The 27,059-nt window shown below is 38.1% G+C and overlaps 1 protein-coding gene across 1 annotated transcript in view; it reads right to left on the bottom strand.

The window, feature by feature from the left end:
* Nucleotides 1-27,059, bottom strand: part of LOC129870640 (uncharacterized) — a 42,879-nt gene that overhangs the window by 7,737 nt on the left and 8,083 nt on the right. Inside the window, exons 2-4 of the mRNA XM_055945466.1 lie at nucleotides 19,313-19,375; nucleotides 18,584-18,736; nucleotides 15,969-16,031 (exon numbers count right to left, since the gene is read on the bottom strand). Of these exons, the coding sequence (XP_055801441.1) occupies nucleotides 15,969-16,031; nucleotides 18,584-18,736; nucleotides 19,313-19,375 (279 nt within the window). The remainder of the gene's footprint in view (nucleotides 1-15,968; nucleotides 16,032-18,583; nucleotides 18,737-19,312; nucleotides 19,376-27,059) is intronic.

A 27,059-nucleotide genomic window follows, 5' to 3' on the forward strand; every position in this document is an offset into this window, starting at 1 on the left:
TTTTGGCTTCGACTTATCTTTTCTTATTTGGAGATAGTCTATATGATCATTTTTATTATTGTATCTGTATAAGCCTTATATCCCTTTACATTAGTTTAGTAGCTCGACTATCGACTTATACAAGGTCTTGGGGGTTATCTTGTTGTATTGTTATTATTCTTCTTTTCTAACTATTATTAGTCGATCCTCTGTATCCCCTTGTGTGGTCCCTTGCCTATAGTTTCGTACTGTGGGGTTCGGTTTACCTACTAGTAGGTTAATAGTGGGCATCATCATGACTTGATAAATTAGGTCGTGAAAGAGTAATATCAGAGCTTAGGTTCACTGGTATCATCGGTATAAGAGCAAGTGCCTAGTAGAGTCCTGCGGATCGGTAAGAGACGTTTGTATCCTATCTTTGAGAGGCTATAGGTAATTTTAGGAAAACCACATTATTGACTCCTTATCATGTGAATTTCTCTAATCAACCTCTAAATACTTTCTTGGAATTCATTCCTCCTTAGATGGATAGTACGAGCTTTGTGATGGATGGACTTGGATAGAGCATCAGCATATATTACCCAGGCTTCGACAATATTGATGGCTACCTCGGCATTTTTAGATTCAGTATTAGAGGCTATGCATCTGAATGAGTATACACCATAGGCAGGAGTAGTTTTGGGTGCATCAAGTGGTTTTCATCCTAGAGTTAGATCTGTTGGTCCTCAGCAAGGTTCTTTGCCAGTTTTTAAGTATATGATAGAGTTTCTAAAGTGGGCCTGACAGACTCTCCCCTTGTTTTCTATTGAGTGAGAGTTTATTCAGGGGTTTATTGATAGATTGATTTTACCGCTCTGCCTAGTATCACAGCACTTAATAGCAATGGGGTCTATTTTTCCCCAGGTGCTCAGTTATGTGAGGTCTATGGAGCATGAATGTAAGGAGACTTACAGAGGTGGAGATAGCACATCCCGCCATCGGCGCATTAGAGGTAATGCCCCACTCTGAGATAAGCATTATCCTAGAGAGGGTTAGCTTTACTCTAGACCTACTAGACCAATGATGGGAGCACCTCAGCTTCTAGGCGGTACTATAACAGGTTATGGTACCCACGGTGGGCAGAGTTCACTATATACTTCTTGGGGGTTGCTATCCGGACATTCATGTTTTGGGGCTTATAATAATTCAGCTCATTCATCTTAGTAGGATGCATTTGGTAGAAAGTGCTATACATGGGGTGAGTTTGGGCATCTACCTAGAGAGTGTCCTACAATCACACATCGCAGGTGACAAGCTCGGCAGGATCGGGTTTATAGGGCTTAGGGACAGTCGATTATAGGTGGTACCCTAAGTGTTGTAGTTAGTGGTTGAGGTATTTAGTTAGAGGCCAAGTGCATTCCATCCCATGCTTCTTCAGGTCAGACAGAAGGAGAAGCTCCGGGTATCAATCGTATTTGTGTGAATTTGTTTCTAGGACCTTCCCTGCCTGTAGTTCATGGGTGTTGGGTTCTTCGTATCCATCGGTGATTACTTGACTTATTAGATTCAGCTTGTGATTCTGGTAATTATTTTACTTGGACTTATATGAGCATGCTTATTTAGCCTGATTACTTATCTGTTGGTTATATGATAGCTTTACTTAAAACTATGTGTATGTGTTTATCTCCCCTAGGTGATTTCTTTTAGAGGTGGATCATATTAGTGTTACTGTATGTGTAAGTAGTGGTAGAGTTATACCTTGTGGATGTTGAGCTTACTTGATTGCTTTGGAGGATTCCTGTGTAGCCATCCTAGAGTTTTCTTGGTTTAGTCATTTCCCTTTCATAGCTTGCCCCTCCTAGTATGCTTAGCTAGTGGAGGTTGTTGCCAAAAGAAGGGTGTGTCTGTAGTTGAGACCCTTGTGGTCTACTATAGATCTCATTAGTGATTCTTCCTAAGTTTGATTTGTGTTCTTAGTTCCTAAAGTGGCGAACTTAAGGTTTTCCCTTCAGATTTGGCTGGGTTGCCTTTTCATGGTAAGTTTGAGGGTTAAGTTATCGATTCAGCTAGTTGTATGTTATGGTGTTAGATGGAAATATTGAGTTGGAAAGGTTGAAAATGGAATTTTTCCTTGTTCATTTTAAGTATGGTGATGTTTTAGCTTGAAGCGTCATATAAAAGGGTTCTATCGAATTCATAGAAATAGTGATCTTCTTATGGTTGTGACAAACCAAGAAATAGAGAAAATGGGTAAATGTGGAGCGAGAGCATTCATATTGATGAGTTTTGATTTATCAGAATTGCCTTGGTGTGTCATTATGACTATTCGACTTTTAGATGGTTAATTATTATGTATCAAAAATTTCAGTCATAGGCTTGTTTTACCTTACAACCAGGGCTACCTTTTGTTTCAATGATTCCGTGTTGTGCCTTGGTCCTACTGATAAACTACTCCCAGTGCATTAATGGTTCTATAGAGTCAGATTGTCGAATTGGGTCTTCTACGGTGGTGTGCATTGACTAATTCAGACTCTGGCTTCCATGGGCAAATGGAATTTCTCTTAGAAAGATCATCCTCAAAATAGAGTCAAATTAATTCGTAGGATCATCTCTTGGTTTCTTATTAAGGATGCGAAGCTCGCATGTATCATTGTGATTGGATGGCAGTGTTCCTTGTGGTGGTTTAGTTTTATTTTGGGTCACTCTCTAAAAAAGGTTTATAAGCTTGTTCGCTACCTATCGGCTTAACTTTTCTTGAGTTTGAGTAGTTAGCTCAGACTTGCACTAGTGGGTTGACTTATAGTAATTACTGCGACAGTTTGATTCTATTGAGTCACTTTTGGCAGGTGTAATATGCTAACACATTGGTTATATGGTTGACTTTGCCCCTGGATTGGTGGGCTACTCAAATTTGCACTCGTGGAGTGGTATATGGACTCGTGGCCTTAGTTCGATTACTTTTAGGGTTAGATTCTTGTATTGATTCTAATTTCTGGAAGTTTTATTGGCAATAGAGTGACATTGAAGATGATCTCAATGCAGATTTCCTCCTTGAGGATTTAGTTGTGATTTGGAGTAGCATTTTCAGTTTTGAAAGATAGATTTCAGGCTCAAGATTTTGGTTTTGGATATTCTTGGGTTTGAACATTGGGTTTGTGCCCTGGGTTGAGTTATTTATTTTGAGTTCTTGCCGCTCATCGATGTCCAGGTAATGCTTGTATTTCCCTTTTAGTTATTCAGGCAATGTTTAGATGATGATGGGAATTGTTGCTATAGTTTAGAATGGGTAGGATACCCATGATGACTGAAGAGTCTTGAGTTTGGAGTATAAAGTAAAGAACTCGACTTGCGAGTTATTTAAAATCTTCTCTTGTCTGTTGGTTTCTTAATTCTAAGGTACCTTTGTGAATAGGTTTATCTCGGGTTAGTCTGTTGCGCTCAGTTGAGCTTGTTCTTGTTGGGTGGAAGTCAGTATCAAAAGAGAGGAATTAGAAGTTGGGTTGAGTTATGAAGAAGAAAAGTGAATTCGAGAGTTATCTCTTAGCTTGAGTTCTAGGTTGACATTGCCTGACCCGAGAAGGTGCCTATAAGTTTGGCGGAGCTTGCGGTCCTAACTTTCTAATCTTTTTGTACCCTTGGGTTCTGTTCTACCCTTTGACTTTCGAGGAAGAAAGTCATTTTAGTAGTGGATGTTGTAATGACAACTCTCTAAGTCATTTTCTTCCTTTTTGATCTTTTCAGTATTTAGAGCTTTCCTGTAGCGACCCTAAGTCATTTATGACTTGCTGGAACTGATAGTTTGGTTGTCTGGTCGTTCTTTTGGGGTATTTTCCCATTTTCTTATGTTGGAACTCTTGGAGTTTGAACAATTGACTTTGGTCAAAACTCTAAGAAGACGACCTTAAAATAGAATTCTTGGAGTTTGAACAATCAGCTCTGGAATACTCAAATTAGGCTAGTAGCATGGTCGGCATGAGTATCGAGGTAATTGGTACGAGTTTGAGGCCATTTGGCGCTTTAGCCTTTGAAATTTGGCCTATGGTTGACCTTGGTCAACATTGTTTGTAAACACGCTTGAATTGAAATTTTGTCAGCAAGGTTAGCTCCAAAATTTTGAGTTTGGTCTAGAATGACCTTTCATTCGTGTTCTAAGGCTTCCGGTTTTATTTTGAGCCATTTTATGGAAATGGCAAAAATTATGCTTGGATGTGGGACCCACATTTTGTTGATATGTTGGAAATTTTGACTGCACCATTAAGTCTAGAACATCGAATTTGATAGGGTAGCATAGTCTATTTGCACGCACGGGATTCCTAATGTATCCAGAGCACCCCGTCGAAGAATTTGGCCATGTTCAAAATGATGTTGTAGCACCTTGCTGGTGCAGGCCAACCTTGGCCTTTGCCTTCTATCACGATCGTGGACCTCTATCTATTAAGCCTTCTCGATAGAGAGGTCATTATCACGATCACGATGTGCATTTTACTTGAACCTCTCTATCGCGATGCATTGTCTCGCCTGGTCTTTTAATTTAAGACCAGATGCGAACCAGCCTTGACTCCTATTTTCATTCTTCAATTTTGGGAGTTAGAGAGCTCCATTTTTGGCAATTCCAAGTCTAGTGGGTTCATGTTGATCGTGTTAATGTGTTGGTGTGTTCGGGGAAGCGTAAAGATCATCATTTTGAGGTAATTGCTTGCCCAAAAAGGCTGCCAAAGCTTAGTTAGGGCTTTAATGTAGTTTCTAAATGTTGGGCTGATATAGATCATTTTGAGCATCGATTTGTGCCTCATTTTGGGGTACACGCTCAATATTGCGTGTAGAATATTTTTACAGAGGCATTTTTGGGATTCTCATTGTGGGTCCCACAATCCCATTTTAGATCCTATTTTGGGTTTGTCTCTAAAAAATATTATTTTTAGTGTCAAAACATTCATATTGATGAGGTGATCAACATTTTGATAGCGTGGAGGCATTTGGAGTCATTTTTAGAGGAAAAAGCTATCGAGAAGTGGACTTGGAGCGCGCGTGTTCGGTTCAAGGTAGGCTACGGTCTCCTATTCTTTGATTGAGCTTCAATAGGTATTGTTTAGTATAATTTACTTATTTTTTGGATTGTATCTGATGGGTTAGGCTTAACTTATAAATTATTGTCTTGTTGTTCTGGTATGAACCTTAGGCAAGTTTGCCTTTATGAGGTTTTCCGTCTAATTGGTAACCTTATTAATTATGCCTTGGTTTGGCCTTGGTTAGCCTATTATAGGTGACTTGATTGATGTTACGTTGGTTGACGGAATTTTTTTCCTTAGAATGGATTTTTGGGATGAAACTTAGTTGATGTAGCCGTTGTTGGCCGGAAGTTATCAGACTTAGTATCCTTCACTATTATAGAACCTATCTTAGACCTTGGTGTAGTGATTTTCACCTGATTAGGCTTGTGGATTACTATTGCATTCCATTTATGGATTTAGATCTAGAATCATATATGTTCTCTTTTTTCCATTTGGCGGGCTAGCACTATTTGAAATCTCGAGGTGTATTTCCCAGATGGATATGGATGTACTGATTGACTAGTTGAGAACCTATTTCTTCATATCTTCCTCCTTGTTACCCAGTTAGGATTGAGTTTCCTTTTGGGCCTTGTGGTTGATTTAGAGGAGTAGATTTGAGCTTTAGGACTTGGTTAGAGGCCGGTTGTATTTGTGAGCCCCGTTTGCATGCTCTAGAAGGTAAGGTGCTTGAGGATTCATTATTTTATGTGATTGTGCATGTTGTTTGGGTACTGGTGATAGCTTGCATTGCATTGGATCATTATTTTCTCACGGATGTAGTCGACCCCGGTGCATGTATTAGTTCTTGGCGTTGATTTAAGAAAACTGGGTTGTAATCAGAACTATTTTATACTGATTTTTGAATGGTGGTCGTACTACCTTTATTACTACTATTTTCAGTAGACTGGAGGAATCGAGGATGCGCTCATTTTGTGATATTGATTCGAGGCATCAAGGATGCGCTCCTTTTATTATACTGATTTAAGGCATTAAGGATGCTCTGATTTTATGATACTTAGTCATAGAGAATTTTGACCCTTTCTATACTGATTTGGCTATTTATCTCCAATCACCGCGATGGAGCAAATCTTGATGATCGGATATGCAGATTGATATAAGACCTGGATTGGGACCAAACAAGTATATAGGGGCATTCTCGATCCCCTCATAATGATCACATAGAGGCACATAGGTCTTGTTGAGTGCCACTTGTTGGTACTCATACTACACTTCTGCACCCTGCAGATCATAGTAAGGGTTTTCACTACTGATTGTATATCGTGCGGAGCAGCTCTTAGATTTTAGAGACTTGGGTGAGTTCTAGGCATTTGGAGTTGCCTATCTCCCTCTATTTTGGCTTGAACTAGTCTTTATTTCTTATTCAGAGATAGTCTGTATTACCATTATTATTAGTGTATCTATATAAGCCTTGTATCCCTTTACATTACTTAGGATCAATCCACAAAGGTAGAAGAAAATCCCTAAAAATTCATTAATGATATGTGGAAGATTCTTAAGGCTATGCATGCTAGTGATACAAAATAGGTTGAACTTGCTACTTATCAACTAAAGGATGTAGCAAACATTTGCTACAATAAGTGGGAGGAAAGTCATTGTGAACATGTTGAGCCAACAGTTTAGGATGATTTCAAGTAAGCACTCCTAAACCACTTCTTTCCCCAAGAGCTTAGGGAGGCCAAAGTGGAAGAGTTTGTGAACTTGAACCAAGAAGGAATGAGTGTGAAAGAGTGCAACCTCAAATTCATTCATCTATCCTGTCATGCTCTAAACATAGTTCTGAATATGAGATCGAGGATGAGGAGTTTGTCTCTAGGTTGGGAAAATATGTGAAGAAGGAATGTTAGGCGACACTTTTGATTTCTGACATATATCTCTCCAGGATCATGGTGTATGCTCAACATGTTGAAGAAGATAAAAAGGGATAGAGAAGAACATAAGAATAAGAGGGCAAAGTCAGTAGGTCATGAGCTCAGTCAGCAGAGGAGTGGTAATGGTAATAGGTATTTCTTTCAGAAGAGTTCATCTAGACATGCACCATCATCGGCAATTTCACCTGTACCGAGAAACAGAAATGACCAGCGGCTTTGGAATAGTCATAACTCTGAGGTGTAGGGTTTCCATTCGCAAAGTAGTATGGCACAAGAATCTACTCGGAAACCACTCTGTTGTACGTTTGGTAGGCACTATATTTGGGAGTATCATGATGGCAGAAATGGTTGTTATATGTGTGGATAGTTGGGTCACTTTCTTAAATACTATCCGAAGTGAAAGCAAGGCAATGAGGTAATAAGGCCCAGTCTTTATCAGAGGCTCCATAAGGCAGGGTTGCCCAAAGGGGTGTTACATCAGGAATAGATGGAGATTCAAACCGTTTGTATGCTATGTGTAGTCCGTATTTCATTAAAATTCATTAGATGTCGCCACTAATATGCTAAAATTCTTTTCCCTTGATGTCTATGTCATTCTTGATATAGGTGTTGGTTTGTTTTTTGTGACTCCTTATATAGCCATGAAATTTAGGATTGGTCCCGAATGCCTTCTAGATTCTTTCAGTATTTCTACTCTTGTTGGTAAGTTCTAAGTTCATTCTAGCTAAAAGAGTCTAGAGAAATTACACCATTTGAATCCATCATAAAGACACCATAGCTGACTTAGTTGGGTTATATATGGTGGATTGTGATACCATTCTAGGCATGAACTAGTTATTTGATTGTTATGCCTCAGTCGATTGTACAAGTCTAGTAGTCAAGTTTCAGTTTTAGAACGAGCTAGTCTTAGAGTGGAAAGGTAGTCAAGCAATGCCTAAGGGTCAGTTCATTTCATACCTTAAGGACAAAAAGTTAGTCTCCAAAAGGTGTATCTATCACATAGGTAGAGTTAAAAACTCTAGTGTTGAGACACCACACCTTCAGTCAAATCAGTGGTGAATAAGTTCTTAGAAGTCTTTCCCAATGATCTTCCCAGATTCCCTCCCGATAGGGAGATAGACTTTTGAATTGATGTCCTTTTTGATACTCAGCCTATCTCTATTCCTCCATACATAATGGCTCTGGCCAAGTTGAAAGAGTTAAAAAAGCTGTTGAAAGATCTACTTGATAAGGGTTTTGTCAACCAATTATATCACCTTGGGGAGCTTTTATGCTTTTTGTGTGAAATAAATATTGTCCCCTTAGGATGTGTATCGACTAGTTCTAGTTGAATAAGATCACTATAAAGAATAAGTATCTCCACCCTAGAATTGAGGACATATTCGACTAGCTTCAGTGTGCTATTTGTTTCTCTAAGATAGACCTTAGATCCGGTTATCATCAGTTGAAAGTGAGAGAAATTGACATCCTAAAGATAGCCTTCAGGACCCATTATGGTCATTTTGATTTTATTGTTATGTCCTTTGGTTTGACTAATGCTTTTGCCATATTTATAAATCTCATGATCAAAGTATTTAAGCAGTATCTAAACATGTTTGTAATTCTGATCATCAACGAAATCCTGGTCTACTCTAGATGTGATGAGGATCATTCCATTCATCTTAGAATAGCCCACTAGACTCTAAAAGACTGAGTTATTCACCAAGTTTACAAAGTGTGAGTTTTGGTTAAAGTTTGTGGCATTCCTAGGCCACATTATTTCTAGTGAAGGTATCTAGGATGATTATCAGAAGATAGTGGTGGCAAAAACTAACCCACACCTACACCACCTCCCTGACTAATTTAAGGAGTTTATTAGGTTTAGTTAGATACCCTAGGGTTTGTAGAAGGATTCTCATTTATTTCATCTCTACTGACTAAGCTGACCCAGAAGAAGACTAAATTTCAATGGTCTAAAGCTTATGAGATGAGATTTCAAGAATTGAAAACTCACCAGATTTATGCTCCAATGTTGACCACCAGAGGGTACAGAGTATTTTGTTGTGTATTGCAATATGTCCAAAGTGGTACTTAGTTGTACTTCAATGCTGAACTATAAGGTTATAGCCTATGCTTCCAGACAACTTAAAATCCATAAGAGGAATTATCCGACTCATGATCTAGAGTTGGCAGTAGTAATTTATGCTTTAAAGATATGGCGTTACTACCTCTATGGAGTGCATATGGATGTGTTCACTAACCACAAGTCTTCAGTATGTTTTCAGTCAGAAGGAGTTGAACCTTTGGCAGAGAGATGGCTTGAACTGCTTAAAGACTATAACATGAGTATTCTCTACCACTTAGGTAAGCCTAATGTTGTTGAGGATGCACTTAGCAGATTTTCCATGGGGAGTACCGCTCATGTGAAGAAAGGAAAGGAGGAGTTAGCTAAGGAAATGCAAAGACTAGTCTGTTTGGGAGTTTTCCTTGAAATCTCTTAAAAAGGTGGTGTTCTTGCTCATAACAGGGCTGCATCATCTTTAGTTATGAAAGTGAAGGAAAGAAAGACAAGGACCCTATCTTACTTTAGTTAAAGGGATAAGTCCACAAGTAGAATGTATTGGTTTTCAAAGAATGAGAAGATGGTGTGTTGAGGTACCAAGGCAGATTATGTGCTCTAGATATGGATGGTTTCCGAGATTGGATTATTGTAGAGGACCACAATTCCAAGTATTTGATTCATACTAGTTCCACCAAGATGTATCATGATTTGAGAGAAGTCTATTGGTGGAATGGATATGACCTTAAAATAGCAGGGGTCAAGGTCGACTATGAAGAGCAATATTGTAGACTTTGTTGCTAAGAACCCAAATCATTGACAAGTCAAAGTTGAGCACCAGAGGCTATGTGGTGTAACTCAGGATATAGCTCTTCCAGAGTGAAAATGGGAGGTGACTAGTATGGCTTCGTTAGATGTTTAATAAATCTCACTGGCAGCATGATTTTATTTGGGTGATTGTAGATCAGATAACTAAATCAACCTATTTCTTTCCAGAAAAGACTGCAGACTCAGTAAAGGACTAAGCTAAATTGTACATCCGCGAGGTAGTCAGACTTCATGGGGTTCCATTGTCCATTATTTTAGATAGAGGTTCTCAGTTCACCACCCAATTTTAGAAGTCATTTCATGAGGGATTGGGTTTGAAGGTGAACCTTAGTAGCTCTTTTCATCCTCAAACAAACGGTCAGGCAAAGCATACAATTTAGACTTTAGAGGATATGTTGAGTGTTTATGTTATTGACTTTAAGGGAAATTGGGATGATCACTTACCTCTCATAGAGTTTGTGTACAATAACGGATATCACTCTAGCATTCAGATGACTTCTTAGTTGATTTGAAGTTGGTGAAATAGAGCTATAGGGCCATAATTGGTTCATTAGGATATGGAGAAGGTTAAGATTATTCAAGAGAGGCTTAAAACCATGCAAATTCGTCAAAAGTTCTACACTAATGTTAGGCAAAGAGACTTAGTGTTCAAAGTTAATGATTGGGTTTATTTGAAGGTTTCACCCATGAAGGGTGTCATGAGGTTTGGAAAGAACGGGAAGCTAAGTCCCCGTTATATTGGTCCTTATAAGATTTCGAAGAGGGTTGGTAATGTATCTTATGAGCTAGAGCTACCACTAGAATTTGAAGCGGTCTATCCAATATTTCACACATCTATGCTTAAGAAGTGCTTGGGAAATCCTTCACTCGTTGTTACCACAAAGAGTATTGGTGTGAAAGATAGCTTGTCCTATGAAGAGATTTTGGTTAAAATTCTTGATCGTCAAGTTCACAAGTTGAGGACTAAAGAGGTTGCATCAGTCAATATTCTATGGAGGAATCATTTTGTTGAAGAGCTACATGGGAAGCCGAAGAATCTAGAAAGCTAGATAGCCTCATATATTAGTTCCTTCTAGTGTTGATATTGAAAGTAATGATCCTTTCCACATTTCAGATTTAGTATCTATTTATATGGTTGAAATTTTTAGCTTCTGTATTGTATTTATGCCTTGTGTATTTCCTATATTGGTCATCATTCGAAGAAGAATGATCCCAAGGGGGAGATATTGTAACACCTAAAAATATTTAACTCAAATCAGATCACAAAAGCTAAGAAAAGAATTCATGTTTTGTAGAAGTTTGACTTTTATGAATACCATCTACGGCCCACAAAAGTAATAATATATCATAGATGGGCCCGTGGAATCAAACTCCTAAAACTATGATTTTAAGTCTGAGTTTCACGGACCAGACCACAGATCATAATACACTCTATGGACCATAGAACCACCCATGAAAAAAAGTCTTGATAGTTGAATTTTTTTTTGACTTGCACAGACCTTTCTATGGCCCGTAGAACCATTTATAGTCCATGGATCGACCCCTAGAAGTGAAGTCTTGAAACTCTACCAAACATTGATTCCCACAAATGTGTATATGGCCTATAGAATGGTCTACGACATGTAAAAGGGTCCATTAGAAACCCCTGAAATATGGCACATGTTCTACAAAAGGACTTCTACGGCTCGTAAAAGTTTCTATGGAACATAGAATGTCCCGTAGACAGCCTTTGATTGTTTTTAATGAGGGATATTTCAGTCCCTTTCCACCATTCTAAGCCTAAACCTTGACATTTTGGAATACAATTAAGTCTCTTATCAGTATTATTCGAACTAATTACTCCCACAATCATTCCCAAGGCCTAGAGCAAGAAATCTAGAGGACAAAACTAAGGTTTCATGCATCTTCTTCAAGTTTCTTCAAGAACCTTATTCTTTCAAATATGTAAGGCTATTCATAATGTTGGACTAAGTTCTTCCTCATGAACTACATCTAAATTCAGTCAGTAAGAGTTAAATTTAGGATCTTTACCCCAAGTTTCCATGAATTTTGAATTGACTTTTATTCCTTAATTTGGATTCTTATCTCATCATTAAGAATATAATTTCTCATTTATTTTAATTTTGTTGAATTAATATTCATGATTATTTTATCACATGAACCCTACTTAGCTAAGAATTATTAAAAACATTTGTATAACTATTTTCAGGCATTGACTTCTGAATTAAAGTAATTTCAAGTATTTTCCATTATCATTTTAGAAGAGTATTAAGAGGACTTAAATGGTTCCAAATGCATTATTTTTTATTAGAGTAAGGCATGGCTATTTTAAGGAAAGCATAAATAGTTTTAAAAGAAATTTGAGTCGGCTAAAGTAAAGGTCAGTATTCCATAAACAATTTCATTTGAGTATTAACTCAACATAGATAATACTATGAGAGCTAATGCATGTTTTGAGAGTAGTATTGAGGATAAATTTGTATAAGAGTTCAAATAAATCAAACCACATAAATTATAGCCAACATCGGATAGGATGGTGCCATTGGTTTGGGAGACACCTCACCTAGCCCCTAATAAGGGTTTAGATATGGATCCATAAGTTCAGTTATTGTTTTCATATACTATGGAAAGGTATAGAATGGCTTCGACAATGTGGGCTAGACTTTGTATCATCACGATACTCATAGTGATGATTTTTGGTTAGAAAAACTCCCCAAGAAACGTAAAGTATACTATCATAGTGTTTTTCCAGTATTGCATATCTCTTTGTAAAGCTTTAGTGATTTTATTACATGTTCAAACTTTACTTTTAGTTTTTTTTCAGTATGTGTATTCAGTTTAGCTCAATGTTTTCATTTTGGCTTACTACATATCGTACATTCCATGTACTGATATTTTTCTTTGTTGCATTATTTTATAATGTAGTTACAGATGTTCAAGATCATCAAAAGTCACTTCATTAATATAATCACATCGTCAGCTTTTGGTGAGACCTACTTTCTTTCGGAGGTCTCAATATATTTATGCTTTTCAGTTTTAGTAGACTTTTAGTTTATCATGGAGGAAGTCGTGGGTCTTGTCCCGACACGCACATTCAATTAGTAGAGGCTTCATAGATAGAATAGTAAGTTAGTTCAGTCTTCAGTATTCAGATGTTCAAATTAAACATACTTTCTACTTATGACTTAGAGATTATTTTTAGACTTTTAGTTAAAAGTATCGTTAAATGTTTCGTATATTTTCTCTACTTTTAAAAGTTTCGCATGTATGTTTAGTCTTTTACTTAAAGTCAGCCAGGCCAAGGGTTCACTTCAGGCTAGTAATGGGTTTTTACTGACATTCATGCCGAAGTGTAGGCTCGGGGTATTACAGTGTGGTTCTACTTGGAGTCTCGTACGATGGTTATTGGATTGAACGGTGTGAACTACACCTTATTATATTGCCTTAGAAGCTTGTCGCTCCTTCGAGATGTTGTTGGAATAACTTCATTGGATATTAGATGTTGTTTATTGTTGTTATTATCCTTATTTGATACTTTGGACTTAGCATTATTGCATTATTTTTTGTTAGCCAAGCTTCATAGAGATACCTTTTTTGGCTTTGGTTGAAAGGTATGTCAAAGATTTGATTTTTCTTCTGGCATGGTCCTAATGACGTAAACTTTATCACTTGTATACCATCATTATTGACTTGTAGGCTTATCGTATTAAGTTGACTACCACCATATGATATAATGTTTATCACCAACACTCTACTCCTAGCTTAGTGGCCTAGAAAAGCATGTTGTGATTGTGTTTGAATTGATTATGATTACTTGATATTGTCGTGATGTTTTATAGTTTGGCTATCGCCTATGAACTTATTTTGGCCTTAGAAGACACTGACACTACAAGCTTCTTGAGCCTACATATTAAATTTTATATCTTTCATATAGGTTGGGTAGACCGTGTCTATGGTCTAGATACACAGTACCCATGGGACAAGCAGGCTATACCTGTGGGCCAATATCTATATATTGTAACACGAAGCCTATAATTTGTGTTGATTCATGACACATGAACATTCACACCGTTCAGATCAGATTATCACTGGATCCAAGTAAGGAGTCCAGTATGGGCATTTAGTGACTATTTATGCTAGTTAGGATTTATAGTGATTGTGTGTTGTTTGTACTAGTCGAGCTTATAGGATCCAAGTTAGGTTATTGATGATTATGTGTTTATATTGTCTTATTGCAGGGAGACAAGTTATTACACTTATGTTTCACCCCTACCCTTTTTATTCTGTCTTTATACTTTTGTTTTATCTTTCCATTTGTCCTACATACTCAATACTCTATTATGTACTGATGCTCCTTGTCTGGAGGCGCTACATTCATACCTGTAATCTTGAGAGACAATTAGAAATATCTACCGAGTAGAATAGCCACCTATTCAGCTTATTAGTTGACTCCTTTCTTCCAGGAGTTTCCAGAGTCTTGGAGGTTTGCTTGTTTTGCTATATATAGATTTTGGGAAGGTCGGGGCCCAGTCCTGTCCATATATTGTATTCATAAAGGCTTGCAAACTAGTATGATGGGTTATATAGACACATTATTGGGCATATTGGCCTTGGTTATTGGTTAGCTAAGTTTGATAGTTGTTTGATGTTTATTTAGCTATGTACTTGTTTTCAGCTTTTGTATATAGATCATGGTAGTTTAGAGAGCCAACATAGCATTTAAGCTTCCCTAGATACCATGGTGGCCTCGATGGCCTAAGCAGGCTTGTATACTAGCTTGTTATTGCTTTATATAAATTATTGGAAGTAGCTATTTTCTTTCTAAAGCTATAGACAAGGGTGTTGCGAGCCAAGAGGTTATTTTTATGATGAGATATAATTTTTTTATTGACTGTGTATGGTTGATATGTGCTATTAGCAAATGGTTCAGAAAGGTTGGATCATACCTAGGTTTTTCCATCAGATTCTAGTTGCGCCCCTCAAGTTTGGGGTGTGACAAACTTGGTATCAGAACAATGACTTGTCCTAAGGAGTCTGCAAGCTGTGTCTAGTAAAGTCTTATTTATAAATATGTTGTGTACCCTATTTTATAAGTAGGAAGCTATAGATATTATTCAAGAATATTACCTATTTCTGCTCAAATCATGCTATTGAGATAAGTCATAAAGGTTGAGTTCTTCGATTTACGATTGTTATTATCATGGTATAGAGAAAGAAACGCTAATGACTTATTAGACAACAGTTGGCCAGAAGTCAAATGCACGCATAAGTGAGGGTACCAACAAAGTACCATCTGCCAGGGCTGCTCATTTAGAGGAAGAAGGGGAGACATATTTACATACCTCTCCAGCACCACTTTCACATTAAGACACCCCAGGACCTCCAAAAGCAGCTCCAACTACTCCTATTCCTATAAACCAAAAATTTTGGGGTGTAGTCTATATGTTGTCTTAGATAACAACAACTCAGCACCAACCACTGGCATAAAATACATACGGGCCTTTTGAAGGGCCTAGAACTTTGAGGGTTTAAGAGTTTCTTGCCTTGAGTCCTCCATAGTATATAGGGGAAGACCACAAAGAGGACCCTCAGCAATTTATTGACTAGTTGCGCTAGATTTATAGGGTCGTCTACTTTAGCATGCTATAAAGAGATGGGGACTTAGTCTTAATCACGAAGAAGTCGATGGAGAGCCTCTAGTTTTGGAAGTGGTCAATATTATACTTATATATTGACGGTCAACAAGACTTAGAGTCTTCTCTTGATGTTGTGAAAGGTATATTAATGGCTTGTTGTCACTCTATTTATGCTTAGATAGACCCAGACTCCACATTATTGTATTGTCACACCCCGGGAGGGTACCCTAGGCGTGACCGGCACTCGAAAGCCATTTCTGGCCTTCAAGCGAACCACCTAATTCAGTCACACTATCATTCATTCATATTCACTCAAAGGAAGACTCAATCATAGACATACTATTCATAATATAAGGGTCGAGGGTCAATCACCATCAACTCATCAAAACAAATATAATAAGACTTCTCAAAAATAGCAGTCCAACCTTCCCACACTCTAGTCTATGAAGCCTCTATCAAAGTCTAGAAGTTGCCAATGACAAGCCCATAGCTACCAACAATCAAAATAAAGAAAGCAAACAAAACGGTGAAGAAAGTCTGGCATCCTCCAAAAACTAGGAGGGCTTACCAAGTAGCTGGATGTGTGTAGATCTTCAATGGTGCGCCGGTTGATGATCTCTGGTACCTGTCTCTGCATCATGAAACAATGCAGGCGAAATGGCGTCAGTACATGGAATGTACGAGAATATAAAATGGCCAAATAAAACAATCATCAGATAAGGATCAACCAACTCGCAAATCTCAACTCATAAATAAGTAACAACTCACTCAAGGGTCCTAAGTCTAATAAAAAGTGGTTTAGACCGGACCAAATCACATGCCACTCAACTCAATTGACTCGGAGTACTATCAAGACCTAAATGAGTGTTTCTCTTATCCGACAACCATCACTTATGAGCCAGAGATAGTACAACAATCAGACATTATTGCCACGTCCGTCTATACCTTGCCAGGGCATGAACGCCTCCCTAATCATGGATTCCATTGATTAGTCAAGTCCTATCATTTCAGGACAATAAAATGGGAAACATCTGACTTTAACGGTTCAATCCCACGGGAAGCATCCGACTTTAATGGTTCCATCCCTACCTACTTGGCGGTATAGTTTCTGGGTTTGAGTATGGACTATACTCTTATCCGCTTTGGTGCTCGATACTCGTCCCATGACTCTATGCTCATAAAACTCCATCCAATCATCTCAAACTAGCCCTCACAGCTAGTTTCATTTGGAACTTTGCCGACTCATCAACTCTATCCTCAATTCAACTCAATCGAGTCATAATGGCAAGTCTCATTTAGGACCTTGTCCACTCGTCAATTCTATTCTCCAATCAACTCAATCAAACCTAAATTAGATAAGCATTTATAACCTCCCACAAACACAACAAACCATTCCTCTCCTCATTTATCACACCCATATGACTCATCACACTCTAAGGTTTTAAACCAACAAGTTAAGAGGAATAACATATTTAAGGAAATTGACACATTCAACATAATCACATGGTTAAGGAAATCAACCAAGCATATTACCAAACCATCTCCATCAACTCATGCTAACAAGAAAGTTTTAGAAATTCTTAGCTCAATAACTTCAACACAATAAGAAACAAATTAATAGGAGACAAGACTTATTCAAACATAAACCTATCAAAAAACTCCATTCTCATAGATATCTAACCTCAAAGGAAGAGTAGGGCATATGGGTGGACTCAACCCATGTTTTGGGTAGCCTTACATACCTTAAAATAGATTCTTGAAGAAATCTTATTGTTGGGTCTTCAATGGAAACTTGAAGTCTTGAAGCTCTTGGAACAAATCCTTGTTGGAAATGGAGAAGAAGAAGAAGAAGATGAAGAGAGAATTTCTAGGGCTATTTAGAGAGAGAGAGAGAGGCTGAAAATATGGTCCAAAATGTTCAAGGCTTGGTACATATATAATTTAGGACAATTCCCAAATTGCCCTTTCTCCAAATTCTGAAAAATAGGCTAAAAACGCTCTTGGCGCGATAGTGGAGCATCGCACCACTGCAGCGCTAAGTCGATTAGGCGTAAACACCCTGCAACCCAATAGTGGTGCATCGCGCCAGGGACCAAACTACTGAGATTGTTTTATGGCGCGATAGTGGCACATCGCGCCCTTACCGTGCCAAGCCCAAGTTTTCTGGGTTCTGGAAACAGAATGCTGGGCTCTGTTTCCCCCTGTTGGACACTCCCTCTGAAAATGATTCATTTGGCCATATTTATAACAACCAACCCTTCCCGCTCTGCACTTCCCCAAGTGGAGCCTACCGCACTTGCCGCATGGTGGCTTCCCTCTCGAACCTTGACTCACGCTAGTCTAGGATTGAGAACCCTGGGGTATGGAATTCTGGCGACTCTGTCCCTGCCGATCATACCTGTTATGCGGCATAGGTGTACTTGCGGTGGATGAGGCATGGTTGAAAGGCCTCTTCTAGAAGAAGAACCTGTTGCCCTTGTTCTGCTTCTGTTCATTCTCATACCCAACTGACCTTGCCTTCTTGCTCATATGCTCCTCTTTGTCCTTCCTCTTCTCTTTCTCCACTTGTTGAGAATACACCATCAATCTGGAAATATCCATGTCAGAGATCAACAATGTTGCTTTGCACTCCTTCTTCATATGTCTCCCTAATCCGGAGATGAACTTCCACATTTTCGACCTCATATCTGGGATCATCTTTGGAGCATACCTAGATAGCTGGATGAACTTCAGGCTATACTCCTTAACAGTCATACCTTCTTGTTTCAGATTCACAAACTCCTCCACTTTTGCTTCCCTCAATTCTCAGGGAAAGAAGTGGTCAAGAAAGGCTCCCTCAAATTCATCCCACATAGCAGGTTCAGCATTCTCACCTCTACCTTGTTCCCATTGGTTATACCAAATGTTTGCCACATCTTTGAGCTAATAATACACCAACTCAACCCCCTCGATCTCTGTAGCATACATAGCTTTCAGGATTTTCCACATCTCATTAATAAAATTTTGGGGATCTATATCAACCCTAGACCCTGTGAATGACGGCGAATTCATTCTTAGAAAGTCTCTAATTCTAGTGGCAGCAGAAGGCTCTTGAGAACTAGAGCTAAGAGTCGGCGAACTCTGGTTACCATTCCAGGCAGCCACAAATTAAGTGAGCATAGCAATCGCCCCTCAAAATTCTACCTCTGATGTGGGTGCAGGCGGAGTAGCAGGCACTTGGGGTGCCTCTGCATATCTTGCGGGCTGGCCTCTAGCCCTTGATGGGCGTGCCTCTGACTGGGGCATCTCTGCATTATCAACATTCATCTGGCTAGCCGTATATTTAGGAGGCATTATCTGTAATGTATAAACGTACGAATTAGAAAGGAGTTTTATAGAGTTTAACTCTATTGCACGAATCCAGAGTATGAAAGAAGTGAAACAATTCCTAATGTCTTATAGCCTCCTGATTATAAGTGTGGTGTACAACACACCCATAAGCAAGACTCTACTAGACACGGCTTCATAGACTCCCTAAGACTCTTGAACTTTGTGCTCTGATACCATGTTTATTATGCCCTGGGAGGGTACCCTAGGCGCGACTGGCACTCGAAAGCCATTTCTGGCCTTCAAGCGAACCACCTAATTCAGTCACACTATCATTCATTCATATTCACTCAAAGGAAGACTCAATCATAGACATACTATTCATAATATAAGGGTCGAGGGCCAATCACCATCAACTCATCAAAACAAATATAATAAGACTTCTCAAAAATAGCAGTCCAACCTTCCCACACTCTAGTCTATGAAGTTTCTATCAAAGTCTAGAAGGTGCCAATGACAAGCCCATAGCTACCAATAATCAAAATAAAGAAAGCAAACAAAACAGTGAAGAAAGTCTGGCATCCTCCAAAAACTAGGAGGGCTCACCAAGTAGCTTGATATGTGTAGATCTTCAATGGTGCGCCGGTTGATGATCTCTCGTACCTGTCTCTGCATCATGAAATAATACAGGCAAAATGGCGTCAGTACATGGAATGTACGAGTACGTAAAATGGTCAAATAAAACAATCATCAGACAAGGATCAACCAACTCGCAAATCTCAACTCATAAATAAGTAACAACTCACTCAAGGGTCCTAAGTCTAACAAGAAGTGGTTTAGACCGGACCAAATCATATGCCACTCAACTCAATTGACTCGAAGTACTATCAAGACCTAAATGGGAGTTTCTCTTATCCGACAACCATCACTTATGAGCCAGAGATAGTACAACAATCAGACATTGTAGCCACGTCCATCTATACCTTGCCAGGGCATGAACGCCTCCCTAATTATGGATTCCATCGATTAGTCAAGTCCTATCATTTTAGGACAATAAAATAGGAAACATCCGACTTTAATGGTTCAATCCCATGGGAAGCATCCGACTTTAACGGTTCCATCCCTACCTACGTTGGTGGCGTAGTTTTTGGGGTTTGAGTATAGACTATACTCTCACCTACTTCAGTGCTCGATACTCCTCCCATGACTCTATGCTCATAAGACTCCATCCAATCATCTCAAACTAGCCCTCACGGATAGTTTCATTTGGAACTTTGCCGACTTATCAACTCTATCCTCAATTCAACTCAATCGAGTTATAATGGCAAGTCTCATTTAGGACCTTGTCCACTCGTCAATTCTATCCTCCAATCAACTCAATCAAGCCTAAATTAGATAAGCATTTATAACCTCCCACAAACACAACAAACCATTCCTCTCCTTATTTATCACACCCATATGACTCATCACACTCTAAGGTTTTAAACCAACAAGTCAAGAGAAATAACATATTTAAGGAAATTGACACATTCAACATAATCACATGGTTAAGGAAATCAACCAAGCATATTACCAAACCATCTCCATCAACTCATGCTAACAAGAAAGTTTTAGAAATTCTTAGCTCAATAACTTCAACATATTAAGAAATAAATTAATAGGAGACAAGACTCATTCAAACATAAACCTATCAAGAAACTCCATTCTCATAGATATCTAACCTCAAGGGAAGAGTAGGGCATATGGGTCGACTCAACCCATGTTTTGGGTAGCCTTACATACCTTAAAATAGATTCTTGGAGAAACCTAGTTGTTGGGTCTTCAATGGAAACTTGAAGTCTTGAAGCTCTTGGAATAAATCCTTGTTGGAAATGGAAAAGAAGAAGAAGATGATGAAAAGAGAATTTCTAGGGATTTTTAGAGAGAGAGAGAGAGGCTGAAAATATGGTCCAAAACGTTCAAGGCTTGGTACATATATAATTTGGGATAACTCCCAAATTGCCCTTTCTCCAAATTCTGAAAAATAGGCTAAAAATGCTCTTGGTGCGATAGTGGCGCATCACGCCACTGCAGTGCCAAGTCGATTAGGCATAAAAACCCTGCAACCCAATAGTGGCACATTGCGCTAGGGACCAAACTACTGAGATTTTTTTATGGCGCGATAGTGGCGCATCGCGCCCTTACTGCGCCAAGCCCAAGTTTTCTGGGTTCTAGAAAATAGGCTTGAAAAACCCTGCTACCTAATAGTGGCGCGCCGCACCAGGGACCAAACTACTGAGGCATATTCCTGGCACGATGGTGGCGCATCGCTCCACTGCATCGCCAAGCCCAGATTCCCAGCAGTTGCAACCCAGGCCTAAAATTCCTATCGTGCTAGTTCGCCTTAGGATCGTCATATCTTTTGACTCCGAACTCCAAAAATTACATTCTTGGTAGCGTTGGAAAGAAGACTCGATGACCTTTAATTTAATAAGTCATGGGCCACCAGATTGTCATCTTTCAAAAGATAGGGTCGGTAGAAGTCGACCCCTTAAATGAACTCATCCAAAAACTTAGCCACGATGAACCTTTTGGACTTAGCTTGATCCTTGGGGTCCTTTGTGACCCCGCATTACCTCTAACACTTTTAAATCCTCGGGGACTCATCTCAACTCATGCATATACCCCACAATACTCGAGTTCGACCCTACCTAATACAAAAAAGGTCTGAATCTTAGGGAAAAATTTTTGAGGGGTGTTACATGTATCTTACTCCATTTATGGCTGGGAAGTTTTCTACAGTACTAAAGTCATTATGAAGAACTTTGTTGTGTCTACACTTATTGGTGACTCTATTATCGCCAAAAGGGTTTATCAAGGTTGCATAGTATAGATTATTGGTTGTCAGACCTCTAAAGACCTGATAGATCTAGAGATGCTGGACTTCGAAAAATTATGTGTATGGATTGGTAAGCATTTTGTTATGCTAATGTTAACTGTCAAGCGAAGATTGTTAGATTCCATATCCTGGAAAAGGTAGTTTCAGAGTGCAAGGTAATATAGTGATACTAAAAGGTACATTATGTTTCAAATCTTCGGGCGAGGAAACTAATTTCTTAAGGCTGCATTTATCATATTGTTAGAGTTCAGGATGTTGTCCTAGAACCGCCGACCTTACAATCTATTCTAGTGGTTAAGGAATTTCTAGATGAGCTCCCCAGTGTTCCCTCCAAAATGGAAGATTGATATTTCTATTGATATATTATAAGATATCGAGTCGATATAAGTTCCCCCGTATACAATGGCAGCAGCAGTATTGAAGGAATTGATAGAGTAGCTAAAAGACTTTAGATAAGGGCTTCAACAGGCCTAGTGCGTTGCCATGGGGAGAACTAGTAGTATTTGTGCGGAAAAAATATCGTTCATTGCGTATGTGTATAGACTACTGAAAGATAAATAAGGTCACTATAAAGAATAAATATGCTATTCTCCAGCACCTCTTCAGCAGCAACATATCTCCAACAAGTTACACCTTCTTCAGCATCAACAACTCCAACAAACTGGATCACAACTTACTTCTTTTTCAGCATCTTCAGCATTCACAGAAACTGATTCACAGCTTTTTGGCAAAACTCCAAAAGCTAACAAAATGCAACAACTTGTTTGTTAGGTCTTATATGGTGTGTTCGTCAACAAAATACATCGTCTTAAACTCCAACAAGATCCAACATGAGCTTAAGTTACCGGGCAAAAACAAAGCACCTTGGGAACTCAGAAATTACAGGAGCAGCAGATGGTTTTGCTTGTTTCTACAGCGACAAGAATCCAGACCAGCCATACAACATCCAATACTTGGAGCTACACTCAACGGCCATCAAAATGAAACTAGTTTTCAATTTTGGTCACTGTTGTGTGTCTCATGGTTTAGTTGTACTGACCTTGAGCCTTGTGTTGGAGTTGTGAGGCTAATCCTAGATTTAGGGAACCAGTATCTGCAGATCCCAAGAAGTTAAAGATTGAATGGATACTCAGAAACGTTAGTCGAGCGACACAGAAGACATGACCAATCTCAATCCATGCAAATGGAAGTTGCATATACTTGATTTTCTTCAATTTAGCTAGGTTCGAATGTACCTTAGTTGAATAGGACTAGTTTCGTATACTTACTCTTCTTAGTCGCATTGTATCGAGAGGAGTCCTCTCAGTAGTTATCATTCATATTATTATTTTCGGAGGTAAGCTATATAGTGTATTGTGATATTTCAGGCATCAGGTTGGGTTGTTTTTTGATGCAAAATGGTAAGGTAATTTCTTATGCTTCTAGACAGCTATAGAAGTATGAGAAAAACTACTTGATCCATGATTTAGAGTTTGTTCCAGTTATTCATGCCTTGAAAATTTGGAGGCATTACTTGTATGGTATGCATGTTGAAATCTATACAGATCATAAGAGCCTCAAATATATTTTCAGGTAGAAAGAGTTGAATCTATAATAAAACTAATGGCTCGAGTTGTTGGAAGATTACAACATGGATATTATATAACTTCCAAGAAAAGAAATTATAGTAGTGGATGCCCTCAATAGAAAGTCTATGGACAACTAATCATATTTGAGAGTTTAGAAGTGGGACATAACTTAAGAGATTCATCAACTAGACCTCTTGGGGGTAGATTATTAGATTCTGATAATGTGGTCATAGTTTGGAAAATATATGTATCATCTTTAGTTGTGAAGTTGAAGGCATGAAGATAATGTTCAACTATACATCTTACAAATCGATGTATAGATGATCGTTTGCAATATATAACCCAATGAAGATTTTAATTGATTTTGGAGAATTGTTTCTTGGTCATCTTGCTCCATTTTTAATGATTCTTGGGTCTAAATTGTGAGATTTTTCGCAAGAAACATTGTGGTGAGATTATCCTTTACCAATTTTTGCAATTATTACCTTCCAAAACATCTTTAAATCAAGATTTCAAAGGTGGTTATAGAGTTTCTTCCAAGTTGAAAAATTATATTTTCATAATTTGGAACTCGATTCTTGCTCGATTTAAATGAGTTTTCCAGCTACGAACTCTCCTCAGTGTGTAGAATATAATTTCAAATAAAATTTAGATTTACCCTTGTACCGAAATTAGTTGATTTTGGACCATTTTACCTTCGGTTCTGAATTCTTGCAATATGGGTGTCATTGAACTCCTTGTGAGGTGTATGTTTCATCCTTGATAGTGGGTTGTCAATTCAAACATTGAATTCGAGGGTTCATCATTCGGTAGGAGTGTTCAAGTGCAGTTTCGGTAATTAAGGTAGGTTTGGCTATCTTTCTTTGAGACTGAGATGGGTAATTAGTCATTCATATGTTATAGACTTTAGAATGGGGTTGTAGTATAACTTGAGAATATTATATATATTGTGATGCCCGAATGGGGGTTTGTTTATTAATGTGTTGCTATGTGGGGCCTTAATTGTATTACATAGCCCGTGTGGGAGCCTTATTTGTTATTTTATTTATTTTGAGAGCATGTGATTCATGATTTTCCTGTGAGAGAGGCTTGAGGATATTATTTGACTTGTAATGCCCGCCTGAGGGGTTAAGTTTGGGATTTAGAGCATGCCTATTGAAATATTCTTGAGAAAGGGGTGAATACTTAAATTGAAATATTGCCTTCCCATTGCTATTTATTAAGGGTGAATATTATGTGTATGTTAAGTTTTGAGAACCTTGAACCTTGTACTACATGTAGATTTAAATATTGCCTCCATGTCATATGTGTTTTTATGCATTCATCCTCATTCATCATATCATAAAACATGGGAAGTTGAAAAATATGAAAATTCTTTTTGAGAAAGTAAATGAAACATCTTTAAATCTTTGTATCTTGAGTCCCCAACTGAGGCAGTTTCACAGCAGGGTAGTGCACATATTATGATCCCTTGACCACAAGGAAGTGGCAAGAATGATGAGATATTGTGATTGAGGTATATGGTCTGCGAGACCCCTATGGATCCTGCTTGGTAGCACAACTCGACAGGTGTATACGACAGGTTGTGCGATAGTCTTGATTCTACCATACCACTACATCATTGTATTATCATATTGCATTGCATTGCATTGATATTTGTACTGCTTGAATTATCTGATTAATTGTGATTATGAGTTGTTGTTATGGGAATAATTTATTCGCGCCATTCTATATAAATTGGCGGCACCGATATCGAAATAGAACTTTTTTATATGCAGGCGGAAGCATTTATTAATTTATTTCATAGGTTTGATTAATTCCTTATACTGATTCAGCTAAAACCTACTGGTGACTCTAGTAGAGCAAAAAGTGTCAAAATCTTAAAGGTTTTTAAATTGTGCAAATTCTTAAGTTTTATAGAGTTAAGAGGTAAATAAGTGATTTTCGGTACCAACCGAAGCTACGAGTCTCGAAATGGAATTTTGTCAATTTCAGCAGCTCCGAAATGTGTAAATTGGTCTAGGAGAGTTTATGGAATTGGTTTTGGAGTTGTAATAAAGATTTGAGGTCTTGAGTTTGGAATTTTGCGGAATTTTAGGCCAAGGTTTGATTTTGGTGAACTTTTGGAGTTTCAGAATGGAATTTTGATAACTCCGTTGGGTTTGGGGGATGGTTTTGTTTTAGAAGAAGTGCTGGCTGAATTTTTAGAGGCCTCGAGCCCATTTTGGTATTTTGAATGCCTAAGTTGGTCTAGGTGCAACTTTTCGAATTTCAGGTCAAGGAGACCTCGAATTTAAATTTTGATGGTTCCATCAACTCTGGAATGGCCAAATTAGGCTGGTAGCATTATCGACATGACAATCGAGGTAATCAATGCGAGTTTGGGACCATTTGGCGCTTTTAACTTTGAAAATTAGCCTATGGTTGACTTTGGTCAATATTTTTGAAAAATGCGCTCGGATGAAAATTCTGACAGCGCCATTAGTTTTAGAATATCTATTTTGGTCTTGAACGACCCTTTGTTTGCTTCCCGAGGTTTTCGATCTAATCTCGAGATGTGTTGTGGAATTTGGCTTAAAATGGCACTTGGATGTGGGACCTACATTTTATTAGAATAACCTTGTATGATAATTTTGACTACACCATTGTGTCTAGAACATCGAATTTAGTGGGGTAGTATATCTAATTTATTTTGATCGAGTTCAGAACGAAGTTTGAGGATCCGTTTGGAGACTTTAAAAAAGGCAAAAACCAGAAATATTTGGTGCAAAAGTGCAAATTTTTCTCTCAACTGTGAACCTTCATTTCTTGAGTTTTTCAAGTCCAAATCTAGTGATTTAAAAGTCCATATTCAATAGATTTTGCGAGAAATCCGTTGGTCATCTAGGAATATTGAGGGAAGGGTTTCGATTGAGGTAAAAGCTTGATTCTAGTTGCTGCAATGTCCATTTTCGGAGTAAATTTTTGAAAAACTTTGAAAATTTATTTCTTGGTTTATATAAACCCTATTTTGGCTATCCAAGTGTCTAAGTTAAAGGAAATTGCGTGAAAAATTCATTGGTGAGCTCAAAAACTTGATTAGGATCTTCATGTGAGGTAAATTCGCTAATATAGCCTCTGCCTTTATCATTTTCGAGTTAGAATTTTAATGGATTTTGGAGGATTGTTTCTTGGTCATCTTAGCTCCATTTTAAATGATTCTTGGGTCTAAATTGTGAGTTTTTCCACAAGGAACGCTCTAGTGAGATTATCTTTTACCAATTTCTGCAATTATTATCTTTCAAAATATCTTTAAATCAAGATTTCAAAGGTGGGTTATGAAGTTTTCTTCCAAGTTGGAAATTGTATTTTCATGATTTGAAACTCGATTCTTGCTCGATTTTAATGGGTTTTATGCCACAAACTTTACTCTATGTATAGAACATAATTTTTAAATAAAATTCTAGATTTACCATTGTATCAAAATCAGTTGATTTTGGACCATTTTACCCTCAGTTCTGAATCCTTGCAATATGGGTGTCATTGGACTCCTTGTGATGTGTAGTTTTATCCTTGATAGTGGGTTGTCAATTTGGACATTGAATTCAGGGATGATCATCCGATAGGAGTGTTCGATTGTGGTTTCGGCAATTGATTTAGGTTTGGCTATCTTTCTTTGGGACTGAGATGGGTAATTAGTCATTCATATGTTATAGACTTTGGGATGGGGTTATAGTATGACTTGAGAATGTTATATATATAGTGATGCTCATGTGAGGGCTTATTTATTAATGTGTCATCGTGGGGGCTTAATTGTATTACATAGCCAGTGTGGGGGCCTTATTTGTTATCTTATTTGCTTTGAGAGCATATGATTCATTATTTTCCTGTGAGAGAGGTTTGAGGATATTATTTGACTTGTGATGCC

The sequence above is a fragment of the Solanum dulcamara genome, chromosome 10, assembly GCF_947179165.1.
Source record: "Solanum dulcamara chromosome 10, daSolDulc1.2, whole genome shotgun sequence".
Taxonomy (NCBI): domain Eukaryota; kingdom Viridiplantae; phylum Streptophyta; class Magnoliopsida; order Solanales; family Solanaceae; genus Solanum; species Solanum dulcamara.